This window comes from Mus pahari, chromosome 16 (assembly GCF_900095145.1).
Source record: "Mus pahari chromosome 16, PAHARI_EIJ_v1.1, whole genome shotgun sequence".
In the NCBI taxonomy this organism is placed as follows: Eukaryota; Metazoa; Chordata; class Mammalia; order Rodentia; family Muridae; genus Mus; species Mus pahari.
The window spans coordinates 31,681,610-31,701,998 of record NC_034605.1 but is presented as its reverse complement, the minus strand read 5'-3'; the positions used below and the strand labels follow the sequence as shown (position 1 = coordinate 31,701,998).

General features: G+C 37.1%; 1 protein-coding gene across 1 annotated transcript; it reads right to left on the bottom strand.

Moving 5' to 3' along the window:
- Positions 1–8,459: 8,459 nt before the first annotated feature.
- LOC110334190 (prolactin-4A1) lies at positions 8,460–15,044 on the bottom strand. Its single transcript, XM_021216053.1, has 5 exons — positions 14,950–15,044; positions 13,560–13,735; positions 11,717–11,821; positions 10,435–10,614; positions 8,460–8,762 (listed from the first exon to the last, which is right to left on the bottom strand). The coding sequence occupies exons 1-5, from the start codon at positions 14,981–14,983 to the stop codon at positions 8,574–8,576; spliced, it is 684 nt and encodes a 227-aa protein (XP_021071712.1). The 5' UTR covers positions 14,984–15,044; the 3' UTR covers positions 8,460–8,573.
- Between the last annotated feature and the right edge of the window lie 5,345 nt (positions 15,045–20,389).

Sequence of the window (20,389 nt, the reverse complement as noted above, 5' to 3'; positions counted from 1 at the left end):
CTACCCACCCACTCCCACTACTTGGCCCAGGCCTTCCCTTGTGCTGGGTCATATAAAGTTTGCAAGACCAAGGGGCCTCTCTTCCCAGTGATGGCCTATTAGGCCATCTTCTGCTACATATGCAGCTAGAGACACAAGCTCAGGGGGTACTGGTTAGTAGCACATTCAAATTCTTATAGCTGGTAGACAGGAACTCAGAAGGCCTACTCCAAGAACATGTAACTCAGTATTGATACTCATTATCAAGGGAAATATTAACAAAAGTTAGCAAGTTCCAAGAAAGTATGAAATGGTTTCATCACTTTTTCCAATCAAAAAACAATTTTGATTAGGACAAGATAGATAGGAAGCATTTATGTTTCTGAGCTTTGGTGACATACTAGCAGTTCTCATTAGACATTAGCTTTGTAGGGTAATTGTACAGTGCCAAGGATCTGTCTAGTTCGGACAGTTTACAGTGCGTGGCCTGACAAGTGGTGGATATGGACCAAGAACTGAATTTATCTACTTCATCCTGCCACTTCTGCTGACTCTCTGTGATTGACCTCAAACTGTCCCTATTGGAAGTAACACTTTATCAGTCAAACCGGTCTGTTGAAACAACCCAGAGTTGCATGAATAATGTGCACACACAGAGACTTTCATTTCCTCCAAATACATTGTGCTTAACAGACATTTTACACCCTCAGACAATTCTTTCCAATTCTGGGATACTTCCTGTGTCCCAGCAGTAATCTACTATTTGCACTTTCTTTAATTTTGATTGACCGATCGTGTGTGCTTGTGTGTGTGTGTGTGTGTGTGTGTGTGTGTGTGTATGTATGTTTCATATACATGCAGAAGTCAGAGGAGGACATTGTCTGTTTCCCACTATTACTCTCTTGCTTTACTCCATAAAGACAAGGTTTCTTGGTAAATCTGGTAACCAGCAAGCCCCTGTCTCCACTTTCCACACTTATGGGGTTGTAGGTACACAGAGTCAACCCCAGTTTTTTTATGTGGATACAAGGATCTGATTTATAATGTAGTTAGGAATTATATATCTAGCAAAGTGACAGTACTAGATCTTAAGAAGTATTAGATAATGGTGCAATAGGATACATGGAATTACAAAAACTGTTCTGCATTTGTTAAGATTTGCCCTGTGATCCAGCATGTATTCTATTTTAAAGAAATTTTCATATGCTGCTAAGTAGAATGTATTTTCTTTAACCTTTGAAATATTTTGAAGATATCTCTTAAGATATTTTCAAATAAGAATTCATTTAATTCTGAAATTTCTCTATGTTTTATGTAGATGACTAGTTAATTTAAAAACTGGGTTGCTGAAAAATCACTTCCTATTATTAGGTATGTGTTAAGCTGTGTTTTTCCTTCTATTAGTATGCTTTTCTAGGAAACTTGGTGCATCCAAGTTCGGTTTATAGGAGAAATGATTAGAACACAACATTTCTGGATTTGGAGGTACTATAGTCCACTAACCAAGAGTTCTGTACATGGAATGTTTACTCTGTACCATCACGAGCCAGGTATCTCATGTCTATGGGACTCTCAGAGCCTCGTAGGAGGGAATACCTAGACCATGAGTGATGGTTTGATGAATAATCCCCATTAATCAGAAATTGCTACTGACCTAGATCACTTCTTATATACCAACTTTTGCTTAAGTCATCAGTATGATTTGTTGTTGTTGTTGTTCTTTATTTTTTTGAATTAATCATTCCATTCGTTTACATCTCAAATGATATCCCCCTTCCTGCTTACCCCTCCACAACTCCCCCATCCCACCTGTCCTCTCTCCCCTACCTTTTGCCTCTATGAGGGTGTTCCCTCACCCCCCAACCCACTCCCACCCTACTGCTCTAGCTTTCCCCCATGGTGGGGCATCAAACCTCTACAGGATCAAGGGCCTCCTCTCCCACTGATGTCAGAGGCCATTCTCTGCTACATATGCATCTGGAGCCATGGTTCCCTCCCTGTATACTTGATTGGCGGTCTAGTCCTTGGGAGCACTGGGTTGGTGTGGCCAGGCAACATTGTTCTTCCTATGTGGTTGCAAACCCACTTCACTCCTCCAGTCCTTCCACCAGCTCCCAGTGTCATGGTTGGCTCAGAGCAAGCTCATCTGCATTGGTCACGTGATGGCAGAACCTCCCTGGCAACAACCACACCAGGTTCCTGTCAGCAAGTGCCTCTTGGCAACAGCAACAATGCAGGAAAGACTGAAGGAAAGACCATTCAGTGACCACTTTACCTGGGGATCTATTCAGGCAGCAGACAGCAAACTCCACCACCAGTGTGAGTTTTTATATAGCACAGCATAATGGATCCTTAGTACCAAGGGAGTGACACTATTTGAGAAGGATTCGGAATCATGGCCTTGTTGATAGAAGAATGTTACTGAAAAGTGGGCTTCGAGGTTTTTTTTTTTTTTTTTTTTTGTGGTGGTGTTTTTTTGAGATAGGGTTTCTCTGTATAGCCTTGGCTGTCCTGGAACTCACCATGCCTGGCAAAGTCTGTCTCTGTCTTCCCCCTTCTCTTCCTTCCTGCATCTGTCTGTCTGTCTGTCTCTCATATTCTCTCTACCTCTTTCTGTTTACTCTTTCTCTGTCTCTCTTTTCTGCCTCACTGCCTACAGATTAGGATGTAACTCACAGCCCCTGCTCCAGCACTGTGAGTGCCACCATGCACCCGCCATGCCCGAACCACAATGATAATGGTCTGCCCCTCAGAAACTCTAACCAAGCCCCCAATTAAATGCTTTCTTTTATGAGTTGCCTTGGTCATTGTCTCTTCACAGCAATAGAACAGTAACTGACAGTGAAGTTAATAATGTCTTTTTGCCTTCTTTATCTATAATAATTTTTAGAGGTCTGTTTTATCAGATAATAATAATGACCCTTTTTTACATTTTTACAAAAGCAATAATTATATGGAATGCCCCTTTTCTCCTTTTAAATTAGCTCTTTGAGAATGCCATACAATGTATTTTGATCACATTCATCAACTCCCCAAACTTCTCTCAGACTCACACCCACCATACATATCCAACTTGGTGTCCTCTTGTTTCTTTCTCTCTAGTCAAACAGTTTTGCTGCTTCTGTACTCTTTGGTGTGTGGTCTTCCACCAGACCATGATCAATCTACAAAGAGCTGCACCCTTAAAGACAATCGACTCTCAGCAATTAACAATAGTTCCTTAACTAGGGGTGGAACTTTATGCCCATTTCTCTTAACACTGGCACTTTGTCTGGCTTAAGCTTGTGCAAGTCTTGTTCATGCTGTTTCAACTGATATTATTTCACCTGTGCACTTTAATTTCCATTCTGTTCTTAGATATGGACTAGTATATTTTTCTTTCTTTTAGTTTGGATAGTAATTTTGATTTTCATTATGTAACATTTTGATACATATGTCAACCATAACATGTTTGACCTTTTCCCAATATTACCTTCCCTTCTTCCTGTCTCCCATATCTCCCTGAATCCATTCCTACTCCCAATCACCACATGTGTGTTTTCAAAACACACACACATACACATACACACACACACACAAACACACACACAATTTCAAATATCCCTCTACTCGTGTACATGCATGCACAGGCACACATGTACACACACAGTGGGAGGGGAGACAGACAGAAACACACAGAAACACAGAGACAGTAAAATCTACATCTTCTATTTAAGAGAAAAAGTGATACTGTTTATCCTCTACCTTATTACCTTCTCTTCTCCTTTTCTCCCAACTTCTTACAGGCTCATCCTTGTGTTTCAAAGTTCCACTTCTTCCTTTATGTCTTACAAGTGTATTTATCTAGGCTTTTCATAAGAAGACAAATGACTAATGCCTGACTTTCTAAAACTGTCTTAGCAACAGGATTGCTTCAATTAACATGTTCTTGACTTCTATAGATTTCTATGCAAGGGACCTAATTTCATCCTTTATAGCTAAAAAAAAAGTTCACTTTTTAATGGATGCCTTATTTTCATTTGACACTTTTCTGTTGATGAACATTTACACTGGTGGTCCTCAACTTCTAGGTTGTGACCTTTTGGGGGTTGCATTTCAGATTTCATGCATATCAAATATTTACATCACCATAAAATAACAGTAACAAAATTAAAATTATGAAGTAGCAAGAAAACAGTTTTATGGTTGGGGGTCACCACAACATAAGGAACTCTATAAAACGGTTGAAGCATTAGGAAGTTTGAGAACCACTGTTTTAGGCCCTGTGTGTGTTGTATATTGTGAACAGCACAGCAATAACATAGATGTGCAAATATCTCTGTGGTGTGCTGTCTTACACACAACACAGTATTTACATGAGTGGTGTAGATAGGCCCCGTGGTACTTCTAGTTTAATATTTTGGAGATATTCTGTAGTAATTTCTGTAGTGGCTGTACCAGTTTGTGTTTTCACCAACCCCACATATGGTATTCTTCCCTTACATTCTGACCAACTTTTGTGGTCTACAGGATGGCCTTTGTACTGGGGTGGTAGTAACTATTAAATAAGTTTTATTTGTTTTTCTCTTGTGTAATAGTGCTTAAAGTTTAAAAATAACTTGGTTATCTGCATTTATACTATTGATAACTATCTGTTGTATTCATTTCACCATGTATTGACTGGACAATTCATTTCTACTCTTTAAGTTTTGGAATTGTTTTTACCTTTTAGATATAATCTCCCTTTCTTAGAAGTATGGTTTACAAAGATTTCTTCCCAGTATTAGGCTAGTTGTTCTAGCTGCTGACTGATTCATTCCCTATAGACAAAACTGGTTTTAAAGTGGATCAAATATCTTGATCCATGAATTGAAGACAAGAAATTCTGGAGCAAGTACAGGCAACACTTCGAATTGCATGCAGTGTTGAGGGATTTTTCAAATGGACTACAACTAAATGTGTTGTTGCCTCCCTCATTGACCACAGGAGTACGTGAACTTGAAACACTTCTGAGCACGGGGTAGCAGCAATCCATCTTCTCAGGTTAATTGCACCTTATTTTTCCATGTAAATTTCAGCATCATATTTTCTATATTTTTTGAAAATATAATTGATATTTTAATGAAGATTACATTGAATCCTTACACTTTTTTGGTTAAAATAACCTTTTTTTTCATGATATAAATATGCAATCTCCAAATACAGAATTTTTCCAATCTTACAAGTTCTTCTTCAATATATGTGTTCATTGTTTTACAGCTTTTTAATATAAAAGTTTGTGCCTACTTCGTTAGATTTATTCTTAGATATGATATTGTATTTGCTTAAGGCAATGTGAGTTGGTTATTTTCTGATTAATTTCAAGGGAAATAAATTACTGGTGAATAGGGGCTCTGTTTTTTTCTCCATATTGGCATTGCATCAGCTACTTTTTCAAGGTCAGATGTAAGAGTGAGGGTGTTGGTGAAGTCATTTTACACTTTGAATTATAGAATCACATTTTCTACAATTTAAGTATTTTCCCTTTATCATACTTTTAACTTTTTCTTCTCTTTTTTTCCCTCTATGACTTTGAGTATTACATTGAATAAGAGTTGAAAGAGTAGATCATCATTTCATTTTAGATGTCAGAGGAACTGGTTTTCCCCCTCTTGCACTACAATGTTAGCTTTCAGATTGTCTTATTTATCCTCTATTTCATCATAAAGGAATGTTAAAATATGTAGGAAGTATTTCTGTGTCCACTGTGATGATTATTTAGTCTCTTTTTCCACTGTAGTACTTTCTTGATTTATAACTCTTTGAATAGCCTTGGATCTTCAAGTGTCAATATCTTGGCAATAGTAAATAATCTTTTTACTGAGTTGGTAAATTAGACTTACAAGTATCTTTTTGAAAATATTTGTCTATACTTAAAAAATGAATTGCTTTCTTGTTTTGTTGTTTGGTATTGCTGTGTCCGTTTTTGGTATCAAGGTTATATACACGGAGTTTGGTAGTGTTTTCTACATAAACATTTATCACATATTTTAGAGAATTACCACTAACTCTCCTTTAAAGGCTTGACACAATTTACCACTGTATCTGTTTTCATTGTTGAGAGAAGTCTTTCTTATTACAATATCGCTGAATCTTTAAGAGTACATGTAGTATGCATGGGATTATTTGGAGACATGGAAGGAGAAAAGAGAATGAGGAAATAATGTAATCATATTTTAATTAAATATATAATTAAAAACAGAAAGCTCAAAAAAGAATATACATGCTGGAATTTTTTTAATAAAATCTTAACTTGTCTTATTCTTTCCTCTTTTTTTTCATAATTTATCCATTCACTGACTCATTTGATCTAAAGTTCCTAGATCTGTCAGTCTTCAATCTACCTCATTCTCATTGTAAAGTTAAGGATATATATACTGGTATGTATGTATTTTGAAAACCATGAAATAAGAAAAATTAAATATTTTGTTTAAAATGTGATTAGTTATTTCTAATTTTATAATAGAAAATATTTTTAATAAGGTAATTTGAACCTAAATTAACAGCACAGTAATAAGATTATTGATTATGATAAGATTTATCATTCCAGAGATCTATTGATTGTTAACATTTCATATTTCTCTTGTCTTAATGCTGTGTCAGAGACTTCAAGAATTATATTAAATAAAATTTGAGAAAATGTACACCATGATTTTCTTCAAGATTTTGAGAAAGTATAATTTGTTCTCATTTATCTGGTATGTATTTCTAAGATACAGCCTCTTTTATGTTGAGGTATGTTATTTTTATATTTATTTATTTCTAATTTTCCATTTATTTTATTTGTGTTTTAGGAAGTAATGTTGAAAGTTACCTTATAGCTATTCAGTATCTACTGAGTGGTTATGTGATTTGTTTCTTTGAATCTGTTTGCTGGAATATATATATATATATATATATATATATATATATATATATATATATCATTGCATTCCTGAAATTACAATATATTAATTATGTCTGATGATATTTGTATTGTGTTTTCTGATAACAGATAATTATGGTGATTTGAATGGGAACTGCCCCTTATAGACCCATGTGCTTGACTACTTCGTCCCTAGTTAACGGCAGTGTTTGAGAAGGTTTTGGAACCAGTAGGAGTGTGAATCCTTGATGGAAGCAGGTTTTGAAGTTTTATAGGCTGTCTTCTCCGTCTCTCCCCCTCTTTGTTCTCTGTGTGAGGATAAAATTGTGATCAGGCCGTTCTATGGTTCTACTTTCATACCCTCCTTTCCTGTCATGATAGAACCTATCTGTCTCTTTTTGAAAGACAAAACACACCCCTTTTTTCTTAGTGTGTTCTTTTCAGGGTATTTTATCAGACAAATAGGAAATAAACTAACTAAAGAGTAGTTATTGTATTAAGTATATTTTAAGCTACTCCTTATCAGCTCTTCTACAGTGTCTATAGATCTTCACTGTTTGTCAAGATACTATAGAGTTCAACTAAAAGGCATTAAATGGTAGTGGGCTTTGACCATTTACCCTTCAAAGACCACCTAAAGAGTGTTTTACTGGCAAATCTCTACCCCTTTCAATACCATGCTTTTTGTTAGACATATGCATGAATTTATGGAAGAATCTACTCTGGAGGCAGAGTAGCATTTCATAGTACTAACAGAAAAATGTCTCATATATAAACAATTTCAATATATTTTCCTGCTGTTTAGAGAAAGAAGGTTAGAATATATTAGAGTTGGTTGGCAGTTTGCTTGTAGCCAAGAGGTAATAGAGATTGACAGATGAGAACGTTGGCTGGACAGGCTCCCATTGTCTAGGAATCCCTGCAAAATCCATGCATGATATGTATCATAAAACCAACTGACAAGCACACTATCTTTAAAAATCTGAGCTAGAGAGGATCCAAAGCATGATAAGAAAAAGAAGAAAACTTGGAAAAGAAAGTAGAAGAAACATTGTAGGAACTGATTACACTAGCTTTTCTAACCTTGTGACTTGAAGCATTAGAGAATAACAAGGTTGCAACTAATACGTGAGATAAAGTTGAAGCTAAGAGCACTGTTTAGACCAAGAGTGTATATTCCACTTGTTTTATGTCTAAGAAGGTTAAAAAAACACAGACAAGAACTCAGAGGCTCGAGGTTAAAGACAGTTGTAGTGAAACCTGGAGACATTTCATGTTGATATCCTCATGTTTCAGATGTTTTGAAAATTTAATTCTGCTGTCTGTGGGTGTGCCACAAATATCAGAGAGTGGCCGTCTTTCAAAATGTGGCTCAAGAGCACCATGTTTATAGACTATTGATGGGCTGATTCATAGCAATATCATTAATTGCTTCTAACAATGTCACTCATATAATATTTTATGATTCTAAAATAATGTTGGAAAGGACATCATTTGCCAGGGTAACTTCTGATATCTGTGCATTTTTGATAAGAACTCATTAATGTATTTAGTGGACATTTTATTAAATCAACAAAAGATATCTTGAGAAACTTTGTTCAGATTTTTATTTTTATTTTTTACTTTTAAAGAACAGAGCCATTATACTCAGGTAGTTTACACAAGTGCATTGTCGAGAACCATCACTCGGACAGAAGGATATTACGTGTTCTTAGCAGTTGCTTTGGAGCAGTCGGCACTTCAGAAGCTTCAGATACATTTCCACATAACCCGAGTCCCTTTTCAGGCAGTGAAATAGGTTATGAAAAGCAAAGTATCTAGTGTCTCTGTTGGGTGACTGCAAGAGTTCCAATTCAGACCAGGCAGTATAATTCCCGTTTTCGTTGATTTCAAAATTACCCTAATCATTGAAATAATAGTTAAGTATTAATTATAGACAAGGGCTTGAGATCCGATTTCTTCTATATATTAAATTCAATTTCATGAGAAGTTAGTAACCCTTTAGCCAAACCCAGGGATTTTCATTTGCATGAAACAGAGTACTTAAAATATGTTAGCCATTTAAAACTAAAAATGGAGCAGTTAAATATATATTTTTGGGGCGTGAAATTGATGCCCACTGAAGTTTGTTTTTCTTGGATATTGTATAATGTGTTTCCAATCAACCATTGCTCCAAAGACAGAGGAGCAGGTTCAAAAGACTCAAAGAAATAAACACAATTTCAAGTCTTGAAAGCAGAGTCTTGGAAAATTCGTAAGGTTTCTCCCAGCTTTACAATCAGTAAGTGATTATTAGTAGTATAGATGCTGAACCAGTGAACTGTAGGAAGAAAGTCTCACAGACCCCTCATGCTTCCTGCAAATTGTTCAGTGAGCTCTAAGGGTTCAGATTTCATGATTGTCACCTCTGTTGGGTGTTGGGGTTGAATTTTTCTGTAACACTGCTGCTTTTGACTCACCCCTTCTCTTGCAAGTAACTATCAGCCATATTTGTGTTAGAACTCCATTAAAAACTCATTGTTTCACCAAACTGGACTTCAGTGCAGTTGCTACATTGGTCTGTCATGGGTTTTCTTTCTGCGGTGAATAGACCTGTTTGTCATGTGTTTCCATAGGAAAAGTCTCACAGGAGCAGACAGGTGGGCAATTAGTAAGTTGATACCAAGGAAATGGAAGAGCTAGCATAAATTCTGTTAATTACTGAACTTTACAGTTCTTCATGATTGCCCCTGATCTGTCTTTATGTTAGATTCAGACACCACATTAATAATAGTTTCTACAAAAATAAGTTCTTCATATAGTGTATTTAGACAAATATCTATACCCAATGAAGATTGGAATTGGCGTATTAAGATGTAGATAATCCAACCTTGAGTGTAATGAAATCTGATGGGATAGTTACACATTTGTCTTTCTTTCCAGAAAAGTGCTTTCCAAATCAGTGTGAGGAGCAGGTGTTTACTATGGAGAGTCCCTGGGAAGTAAGGTTCCTTTGAGAAGGTTGGGTGTTGTTCATATTAGGAAAGAAGATATTGGCTTAATTGGATATAGCCTTCTTCCCACTTGTTGTTGTTGCAAGTGTAAGTGTTTCAAGATTTGTTTGCCGTTATCCAATGTGGTGATTTGAGTATGTGTGGCCCAGGAAATGGCAGTATTAGGTATCAATTTGATATAGATTTATATCAAATTACTAACTGCCCCACTGCCCTGTTGGAATAGGTGTGGCTTTGCTGGGGAAAGTGGGTCACTGCAGGGATGAGGATCTGCCCAATGTGGAATGAGACCCTTCTCCTGTCTACCAAGAGAGGAAGTCTTTCCAGTTTACCATTAGATCAAGATGTAGAATGCCTGTCTCCTCCAGCGGCATATCTGCCTGCATGCGGCTATGCTTCCCAACATGAAGATGATGGACTGAATCTTGGAAACCGTAAGTCAGTCCCAGTTAAATATTTTCCTTTAGAAAAGTTGCCTTGGTCATAGTGTTTCATCACAGCAATGAAAACTAAACTAAGACACCCAGGTTACCCTTTTTATGTGTGAAAAACACAGAGAAAGTCAGGAAGTTTTTTTACCTTGAAGGCGATCTTCTCTATGGTCTCCAGGAGTTTTCTGTTTAAGGTCTTAACCTCCAAGGCTTTGGTGAGGGTAGGAGGAGTGGATCCCAGCCTGTCACACATTTCAGCCCACAGATGGTACAGAGGGTTGGCCCAGGCTTGCAGTAGGCTGTGTGCCAACCCCAGCAGTTCTTCCAGCTAAACAACCACAATTGAACAATTGGATTAGAATAAAGGAAATGCAATAATATTAAATACAGGCAGATTTCACCCGAGTAGTTGAAATAGGCTCTCACTGGTCATTCATATACACATTGAGAACATTAATTTGGTGGCACAGATTTGATGGCCACTGACCTCATGTTATAGGATTTTTGAACAATTAAACTCAGAAATATTAGAGGAATATTTTATGAATTTCCTAGTGAAAATTCTAGTGAACTCTGAGTGAACTGTCATTTCTTCCTCAACTTCCTTTTTTACTTTATATTATTATTATTAATCATTATTACTTATTGCTATTATTATTATAAATAAGAATGTTGACCTACAAAATGCTGATAACATTAAGGAAAACAAGAAAGTTGATTATATCTGCAGGGAAATTTTGGATATGTGATAATCTTCATTGTAAATCACTTCATGGAAGAAAACTTAAGTGAGAGTTAATAACCATTATTAGTTAGAATCAGCGTCACATATAACTTCCTCAACACAATGGGGTAACTTTTATCTTACGGAACATAATATTGCATTTTACAGGACTCTTTTCTTCAAATCTAGGCTTCCAATAATGACATAGGTAAATGCAGAGAGATCTTAGTGGAATGGACACTTATATCAAGAAACAGAAGCAGATCTAGAGGAGACATCAATGTCAAGAACAGACAGTGTTCAGTAGTGTTAAATTCTGCCAACACAAGATCCAATGTAACATATGATGAACACAAGTCTATTTCTATATACATTATTTGTATATGTACTTCATTTCTATATACATTAGCACATATTTAACTGTGGGTTCAGATTTGGCTCATATAGGACATACTGACAGAATAGTAAATATGAGTTCATGGGCAAGGGATTGGTAAAATGGCTTTTCTGAATGTATAGTTATATAACAATGATTTTATGCTTATTTTTCAACAAGATTGTCTTATGATTTCATATTCCTTATCTATTTTTCTGCCAGTATGATAGCCACCTACTATTATGCTGTAGTATAATATAAATAATATATATGCATGACAAAGCCACTGGAGTGATGTTGTTTTGGTAACAAGATCAGGTGAAAACTCACTTGGATCTTTTGGGCTTGCTCTTTGTTTTCTGGACTAGAAAGGGAAGAAGTGTGGCATCTGGTGGTCCTCTGTTCAAATCCTCGGCCTTGGGCATAAAATACTTTCTGAAATGATGAAGTGCTCAATTAGTTGTCATTTCTAAACCAAGTAATTTTAGTAATGACCTTGGCATTAATGTATTTGATTGATACGCAATTATAAAGTTAAACAGCACTAAAAAAGAAGATAACATTTTAATTTACTTCTTTACATTTTAATTGTAGTCTCATTTTTGACTGCTCCAGTTTCTTAATCTGTCAGCCTCTTTTCCTCCTTGCTACTCTTATCTTTGCTAAAAATTTCTATTTGGCAAGCAGACACTAAAACCTACAGAAGTTCAAAAATAAATGTTGTAGTATGGGAATATTTGACTAGTATTTGTGCCACTGCCAAAGTTCTTGTATATTTTTATTCATTTTTTAAAAAAATTTCTTTTTGATCAAAATTGATGCTTCCTTAACCAGGCATCATCTGATTGGAGCTTCTTTTTCAAACTGTCTGCATCTTCCCAGATGTCCTGTACCAAAGATGGCCATAAATTCACAATATTCTTGTGTCATGGCAAAGTGAATTCTAAACTACCGAGTACATTATAATAGGAAACATTAAACAATGAGTCAGTTAAAAATAGACCAAATATAACTTGTGTAAACATTAACCAATATATCTTTATTTAATTACGACAATGACTTCAGTGTACTTACTTGACAAATTGTCATCAAAACTCCTGCTGAGAAAAATTTGTGATAGATTGAAAGGGCTGCTTGAAGCCAGGCAGTGGTGGCACATGTCTTTAATCCCAGCATTTGGGAGGCAGAGGCAGATGGATTTCTAAGTTCGAGGTCAGCCTGGTCTACAGAGTGAGTTCCAGGACAGCCAGAGCTAGACAGAGAAACCCTGTCTCGAAAAATAAAAAAAAAGTCTCCAAAAAACTTGGAGAATTATGAAGTGATAGAAAAACTAGTGAATATAATATATGATAGAAATATATATTTATAGTAAACTTTGAGCCACATTCTTAAATGCTAATTGATGTACTAAAGTACCTATCTATGGTTGCCTCTTATACTATTCTAAAATATAGGGCATATTGCCTTAAATGACCTTCACCATGAGTAGAGGATCTGTTTTCAGCTCTAAACTAGATCTACCATTCTAAGCTCATGTCTTGGAATTAGTTCAATGGTAGTTCTTAGCATTCAGGGATTTCTATAGTTACCTGGTTATTTTTCTTCCTTCCTCATTTTTTCTTAGTCTCTTTAATTCTCTTCAATCCCCTAAATTCACCGTGAAACAGTTCTTCTTTATTGGATTTTTTTTTTTTCGAGACAGGGTTTCTCTGTATAGCCCTGGCTGTCCTGGAACTCACTTTGTAGACCAGGCTGGCCTCGAACTCAGAAATCCGCCTGCCTCTGCCTCCCGAGTGCTGGGATTAAAGGCGTGCGCTACCACGCCCAGCTCTTTATTGGATTTTTATAGTGTCCTAAAGAGGGATATCAAAGGGCTTATGTCTCCTCTAGAAAGGAATAGAAAACCAAAGCATTTCCTCAGCTTTATACTCTTATGTTACAAGAGTCAATTAAAGTAAAAGTTAAATTATCAAGAAAAGGGTCATTATAGTCTTAGCATACATTTGGAATTTCATCAAAGTTTTCTGTTCTTCCATTTCATATTTTAGTAGCTTCAGGTTTTCTTTGTAAAAGTATACTATGTTGAAATTGACTCCTGCTGCTTTTCCCCTGTCAGCTTGGTTGGCATGATAAACAGACTGTAAGAACTCTAGAGACAAGTGAGGGGACTTACAAAGTGAGTGGACAGTTCTGAAATTCGGTGATTCATGCTCTGGGATAACTTGATTGCCTGATTCCACGTGTTCCCAAAGGTCTTGTAGTCGTAGGTATTCAACCTTTTAGCTCTCATCGCAGAAGCTGTGTTCTCCCACAGAAGCAGGTTGGACACTAGCAGCAAGAGTACTGTCCCTGTTAAAGAAGAAGAGGAGCCATGCGGAAGCATTTTCCTATGAGGCTCTCAGCAGTCACCCCCTGTCTAGGAAAGCAAAGATGCCCTCTGTACCTTTTACAAATTAATACTTTTTTGGTGTGTCTGGAGGAATAACTTTTTCCGTGTTTTCGATTTAGCTAAATAATTATACCTACACAGATTTATAGTTTGTAAGGAAAATAGAAGACTTCCTGCATCTTTCTATTACTTCTCAAAATGCTTCTATCTTTTTCCAAACACTCCTTTCTACCTTCATTTAAATCTGATCCAGGATGAGCTAGTCTTTCTCTCTAGGTAGGTTAATATCTTGATGGTTTCTCGTGATGCTCAGTGTAAAATTTTCACCAGTTTGTCACGAATACAGTGCCAGATACCAGCATTTTGGGCACTGACATGACAAGGAGAGCACAGTTCATTGATTTGATTCATTTTCCTATGTGTTCTAAATAAACACATAATTCTTGGATTGCTGGCATGGAAGATGAAGACAGTTCTCTCATGAAAACAATGCCATAGTATGGATTTTCTATCTTACCATTGTCACCTCATACCTTTGTCTCTTTAACAACTTGAGAGTACTTGCCCTGACTCTCAGCTTTACAGAAGCCATCTGGCATTCTCGTCCTTGATTACCCCATTGTATTGATGAAAATGATGGTGAACTGAGGTTACCTGATTCTCCATAGTTCTAGAATCAGTATGTTGAGTCAGAATGACCATATTGTGAACTTTGCACTTTATTTATTATATCCTACACACCCGTGAACTCTCACTGTGCATCTGTGTGGCAGGGGCCACATGTGTAGTTCTTAGCTCCAGTGCTGCCTGGGATTGATGGCCTTACATATAAAGAGTGACTTGTTGTCACTTTAATGTTCTTACTCACACCAACTAAGAGAACCCAAAACATCTCAAGACATTGATATGTATTTTCTAAGGAGAAGGAAGACTCCTCTTTAAAAACTACTGCTCTAGGAGTTTACTGTGCAGCAGCATTTTAGAGTAATTAAGAAAAAGTTTCTCAGATCTATGTTCCCTTACTCCAGGTAATCCATGAAAAACAAAAAAAGGGTAGCTCTTCTCAGATAGGGTAACCAATGACATTAGAATCATGGGCAATTCATACTGAGCTTGGTAAAACAGTGCATTTCTTAATTTTATCTAGGAGAACATGAGTAATAGCAATACTTACAGGAGGACCATTGCGGAGTCAAGGACAGATGCATCTCTGAGAGGTCTCGCTGCAGCTTGGATACCCAAGGAGGATAGCGTCTTCAGTTGAGGCTTGCCTTCAGTTAACCTGCCATATCCTATATACTCTATCATACCACCTTCAGGCCATACACAACTAGGGATCTGGAGGAAGGGTGTCCAGAATCCCAGAGACCCAAATGAGAGTCCTGTGACTGTACTCCCTCAGGGTATTGTAACTGTAACGGTGTCATCAATGTTGCCACAAACCTAGTTATATGTGTATTCCTTTGCCTATTTCATGACAATGGCTGAAGTAGAAATTATATTAAAGATAAACACAGGGAGAATTAATATTTTTTCTTTTTAGATATTTCTATAGTTACAGCAACTCTGCAATATTCCCAGAACTTTAGTGGTATGATATATGTATTTTATAGTTTCCTAATATTTGAAAATCAGACTAGAACCATATTTTCAATAATTTAATCTTTAAGAGCATTTGCCAATATCTATGCAACAGTGTAAGGTGCTTACCTCTCTATACTAGGTTGCAAGGAGAATATTTGGTTGCAAAATTCATTAATAACATAATTTAATGAGTGCATTATATCCGTTCAGTGAAACAACTGTAATAGTCTTCCTATTTGAACCTAGTGCATCCCTTGTTCGATTTTTCAGCCATTGTAGAGAAAACATCAGTTCCTCCTATACACCTAGATTTAAATACAACCAGAAAGTAGTTGACTCTTTACATCACAGCTACATTATTGTTGAGTCAAAGATCACATTTTGTATGAATTATGTCAATAAGTGGTAGATTAGGTCCTTTAAGATGTGTGACTCCAGTATCAGGCTGAGTAGCTATCTGGCATCATGAAATTCAGACACGATAGCAGGACCTCCAGCTCAGTCTCAGCTTTTTATTGTTTCCCACTCTATAGTCATGTATGTTCAATATTAACCTCTAACCTTTTATTTCTGTCATAATCTAGCATAAGCAGCAGCAGCAGCCTGTATGAGTGATGGATCATAGGGACCTCTTTCCCTGACACTGCATAGGAAGCCAAACACTCTCTGCTGGGATTTTTCAGTTAGTTTATGCCTTGTAGGAATACGTCTCTCCACCATGTCTGCTATCATTTCTGTTCCTCTAACTGGGTTTCCATATCTATGCAATACTGGATGTTAGTATATAATGCATAACCTCTTGTGAATGATCATTTGCTTCCTCTAAGGGTGTCTCATTGGAGAAACGAACAACTCTTAAGGGTAGGCTGCATGCCTTGAAGTAGATAACCAACAGAATATGAGCTCAATTGCATCTTTTGCAGTTTCTTGCATAATCTTTATTTTCGTTTAAACTACCTTAATAGTCCTACTATTACTCAAACCAGATTAAAATTTTCATTTTTCAATTTTAGTCATATTATATTTCCAACTTATAGTAGAATGTGCTGGTTTCCCATTGTCTTATACAATAAATAAAAGCTTCCCACATTCAGATATATTTTACTCTGTAATATAAACAATAAGTTTTTTCATTATCACCATATAGTAATAATGTGTGGAGCATAAAATTATGGTAGATATCAAAGGGTCACTAAAAATGATCACTCATTAAGTACTGATTTTTAAAGTATTATATGTTCATATATATTAAAATCTCAGTTTTTCCTGAATAGGAAGGTTGTACCTATGTCACAAAGAGATTCAAGATATTTGATACTTAGCATCGATTCCTAAACTTATCCATCAGATTCTATCAAACCATAAAAATTTCATTTTATAAGCAGCCTTATATGTTAATAGACTATTGGAATGAGCAAATATTTCTCAAGTGATGAAGAGTAAATGACCAGTAAACACATAAAAAAAATGTTCAGTATCACAAATCTATGGAAATATGAAAATTAAAACTATATTAGGCCAGGATGTGGTGGTGTAGGTCTTTAATCCAGCACTTGAAACAATTTGCATAAGATAGTTATAAGCAGTAAGAAGAAAGGGTGGAAAGTCATGTAACCTTATATCAAGTTGATAGGGGTTAGAGTTGTAATAGTACTTGATTGCCAACATGACAGAAATCTATAATAATTTTGGAGACAGGCCTCAAAGCACGTCTGTGAGTAGGATCCTAGACAGGGTTACCTGAGGTGGAAAGACTGATGTTAAACGTGGCATTATTCCAAGGACTAGAACCCAACACCAAATTAAAAGAAGAAGGCAAATGGAACTACAATATTTGCCATGATTTCCTTTCTAAGTGTTAATGCAATGTAACCAGCTACTGCATATTACCTGTGAGGGTGGAAATCTCCACACATACTCCCAAAGAAACATGTCCCCTTATCTATTTTGAGTGATAGACAGAGTCTGTGTCAGCTAAGAGATCTTTACCCTGCCAATTTGATAAATTGTTATCCTCTGTTCTCTGAAAAGGAGGAGGGGAGGGAGGGAAGGAGGGAGGGAGGGAGGGAGGGAGAGAGAGAGAGAGAGAGAGAGAGAGAGAGAGAGAGATTGATTGATTGTTCATTCTAGTAAACTTTTCTTTCTACTCATGGAGTGGTTCAGTTGGGTAGTTTCATTGTGCTTTTGCTTACAACAATTAAAGCAGATTCTGTGCAGCTTCAGAACATTTAAATCTTGTTGGACTTTGAACTATGTTAGTTATATTGTTTATTGGTGGCGATTTTGCCATAGCCTTTTCCTTTTCAGTCCTGTGAAAACTGAGACTGTGAGACTGAGGTCATGTTAGAGTTTGATCCTTAAGATCATTTCTTACTGTTTCTGCTACTTTCCCCCATTAGTTTCTCAAAGTGACTTTTTCCATGTCCGTGCTACAATTACAGAGACACTCGAGTTTCTTTCAGTACTGTAAATTCTTCTTTCTTGGATTGTGCCTGTCTACTTTGTTGTGTTTGCATTTAAGATTGCTATGTAAGACTGGGAACGCAGCTCAGTTTGCAGTGCTGAGAGCCACGATAGCCTTCTATAATCAAATGTCGATCCATTCAGATGACGGGCTTTACCCCGGATATTGGACCCTATGACAAATCGACAGGAAACTGAAGTCCCAAGGGCAAAAAAGATTCTGCCTAAACATTACGTGAGCCTGGCTTACGTAAATGCTCCAGGTTTGACTGGGAGCCTCAAGGTGAATCAGACTGAAAAAGAGCGGAAAGCCCACAAAGATTGACGTAACAGCGGAAACTGAGGGTAACCTTATCACTTCTCTGATGGTTAGATGTACGCACCAGTTCAGCTAATGGCGCATAGCTGCCTCTTAGTAAATTTGGTGGTTCCACAGGCAGATCGCAGATTCATGGAACTCAAAGGAAAAGGAAGAGTTTATGACTTCAGAGTCCCAGAGGCTACCACCACTTGACCCATCAAACAGCAGATTTGCTGGCCTCTTGTGGGGTTGAATCACCACCTTACACTGAGCCATCTGCTCCCAGCAGTGAGCTCCAATGGCATCGGCATCCAAGACTTGAGCAGTGACTACAGACCTAAGGGTCTGTTCCCTACCCCAGGCTCCAAGGCACCAGACTTCAACCTCAGACAGAAATTTCTTCCTTCAGCCATTTCCAGGTTCCAGACACGGTGACCACCCAACAATCCAGAGACCTGGCTAAGACCTGGAAGTCAGTAGAGCTAGTGAAGGTCTACAATCCTGCAGACTTGCTCTGGAATAGATGTCTCTTTATCAGAATGGCCAGACTTTCCAAAGTATGATCAGTAACACTCTTCAGAGTTGTAAAGGCTCTCAGGTACCTAATAGCAGCTACTGAGAGTTCAAGGTCCTTTCCTTTAAATCATATCTGGCAATCACTTCTAAGTAATTTTATGAGAATTGACAATAAGCTCCCCCCGCCAATATATACCCTTTACTGTCTGTCTGTACCATTCTTGAAGGAGGGCAGAATGAGAACCTAGTTAGAGTTAGGAAACAGTCTTTATACAACATTTTATTACTAGGATGCAGGCAGTACTGAATATAGATCACAACACCATATAAAAGGGGCACTTTTATAACATACTTATAACCGCAGCATTTGGATCATGCGGGAAGGAATTTCTTGAGTTCAAGGTGATACTTGGCTAAATAGTGAGTTAAAGGCGAGGTTGGGCTACCTCAGACCTTCCAAGACAAAATAATAATAAAAAAAAATCAGACCATAATCATTAAAAATATAATTTCTCTGGCTGTCTCCAGGTTTTGTCCTCATGAGATGCCTTTGACAGCCCCCCCTCTTCATCTGTAATAATTTCCTTCTGAAATACTTTATCAGACATTAATCTGGCTGTATTTCAATTTCTGGAAAATGTATGCATGTGATTCCATCTGTCTATTGTCATAATTTCCTTTTTTACCCTGAAGATATTTCAAGACGTTTGCATCATTGGACCTAGCTGTGGTTTATCTGGCAAACTACCCTCTTCTACTACTTCTTCACTGTGTAGCTGGTCGTACTCTTACAGAAGACAGTCCTGTTTTCATGTTCTCGTGTCTACATATATAGACATGCATACAATGTATGGATTTATCTCCATTCCCTGCTGTGAAGTCACACTCGTCTTTCTTCTGCATTACTCTGTCACACTTGTCCCTCCCTGTTCCTTTTAGGATTACACTCTTTTCCAGTTTCTCTTTTTCTTGATATTTATATATGTGTTGATATTTAAATTGAAATCCACATCTGAAAGCAAATTCGCTTTAAAATTTTTAAATACAATTCAAAATTTTTAAAATGGTCTCATTTTCTTTAACATGTAGATAAATCCATTTTCTAAGCTAAGCATAATTGTATTTTTAGGACAGAATTGGATTCCATTGTGTATACAGACCACATTTTCCCTTTTTTGTTTATTTGTTGATAGACAGGTAGGGTGGTTCAGCTTCTTTTGTATTGGAACAGCACAAAAATAAAGGTGGATGTATAATTACCTCTATGCTTCCCTAGTTTGCCTCTTTGTTGCTGTGATAAGCACCACAGCCAAAAGCAACTTGCAGAAGGAAGGGGCTTATGTAAGTTTGTAAGTTATAGTCTGTCAATGACAGAGAGCCGGTGAGCAGCTCAGTGCAGGAGCTTGAAGCAGAGTCCATTGGTCACTGCCTTGCTTTCAGTGTGATGTTGATCTACTTTGCTCAGATGGCCCAGAACAATCTGCCAGGGGCAGTAGCACCCACAGTTGCATAGGCCCTCCTTCATTAATTAACATTCTCGAAAACGATCCCAAAGACATGCCTACAGACCAGTCAGATGGAGGGAAATTTTCAATTCATATTCCTTTTTCCCAGGTGTCTCTAATCTATGTCAAATTGACAAAAATAACTAGTGCGTATGCTGACCTAGACTCACACACACACACACACACACAGAAAGAGAGAGAGAGAGAGAGAGAGAGAGAGAGAGAGAGAGAGAGAGAGAGAGAGA

Coding starts and splice junctions, on each gene's coding strand:
- LOC110334190 (XM_021216053.1), bottom strand. CDS start 14,983: ATGCATCTGTCCTTGACTCCGCAATGGTCCTCCT. Junction 11,822..13,559: donor CAGAACTGTCCACTCACTTT/GTAAGTCCCCTC, acceptor TCATCATTTCAG/AAAGTATTTTATGCCCAAGG. Junction 8,763..10,434: donor TAGAGAAGATCGCCTTCAAG/GTAAAAAAACTT, acceptor TTCAATGATTAG/GGTAATTTTGAAATCAACGA.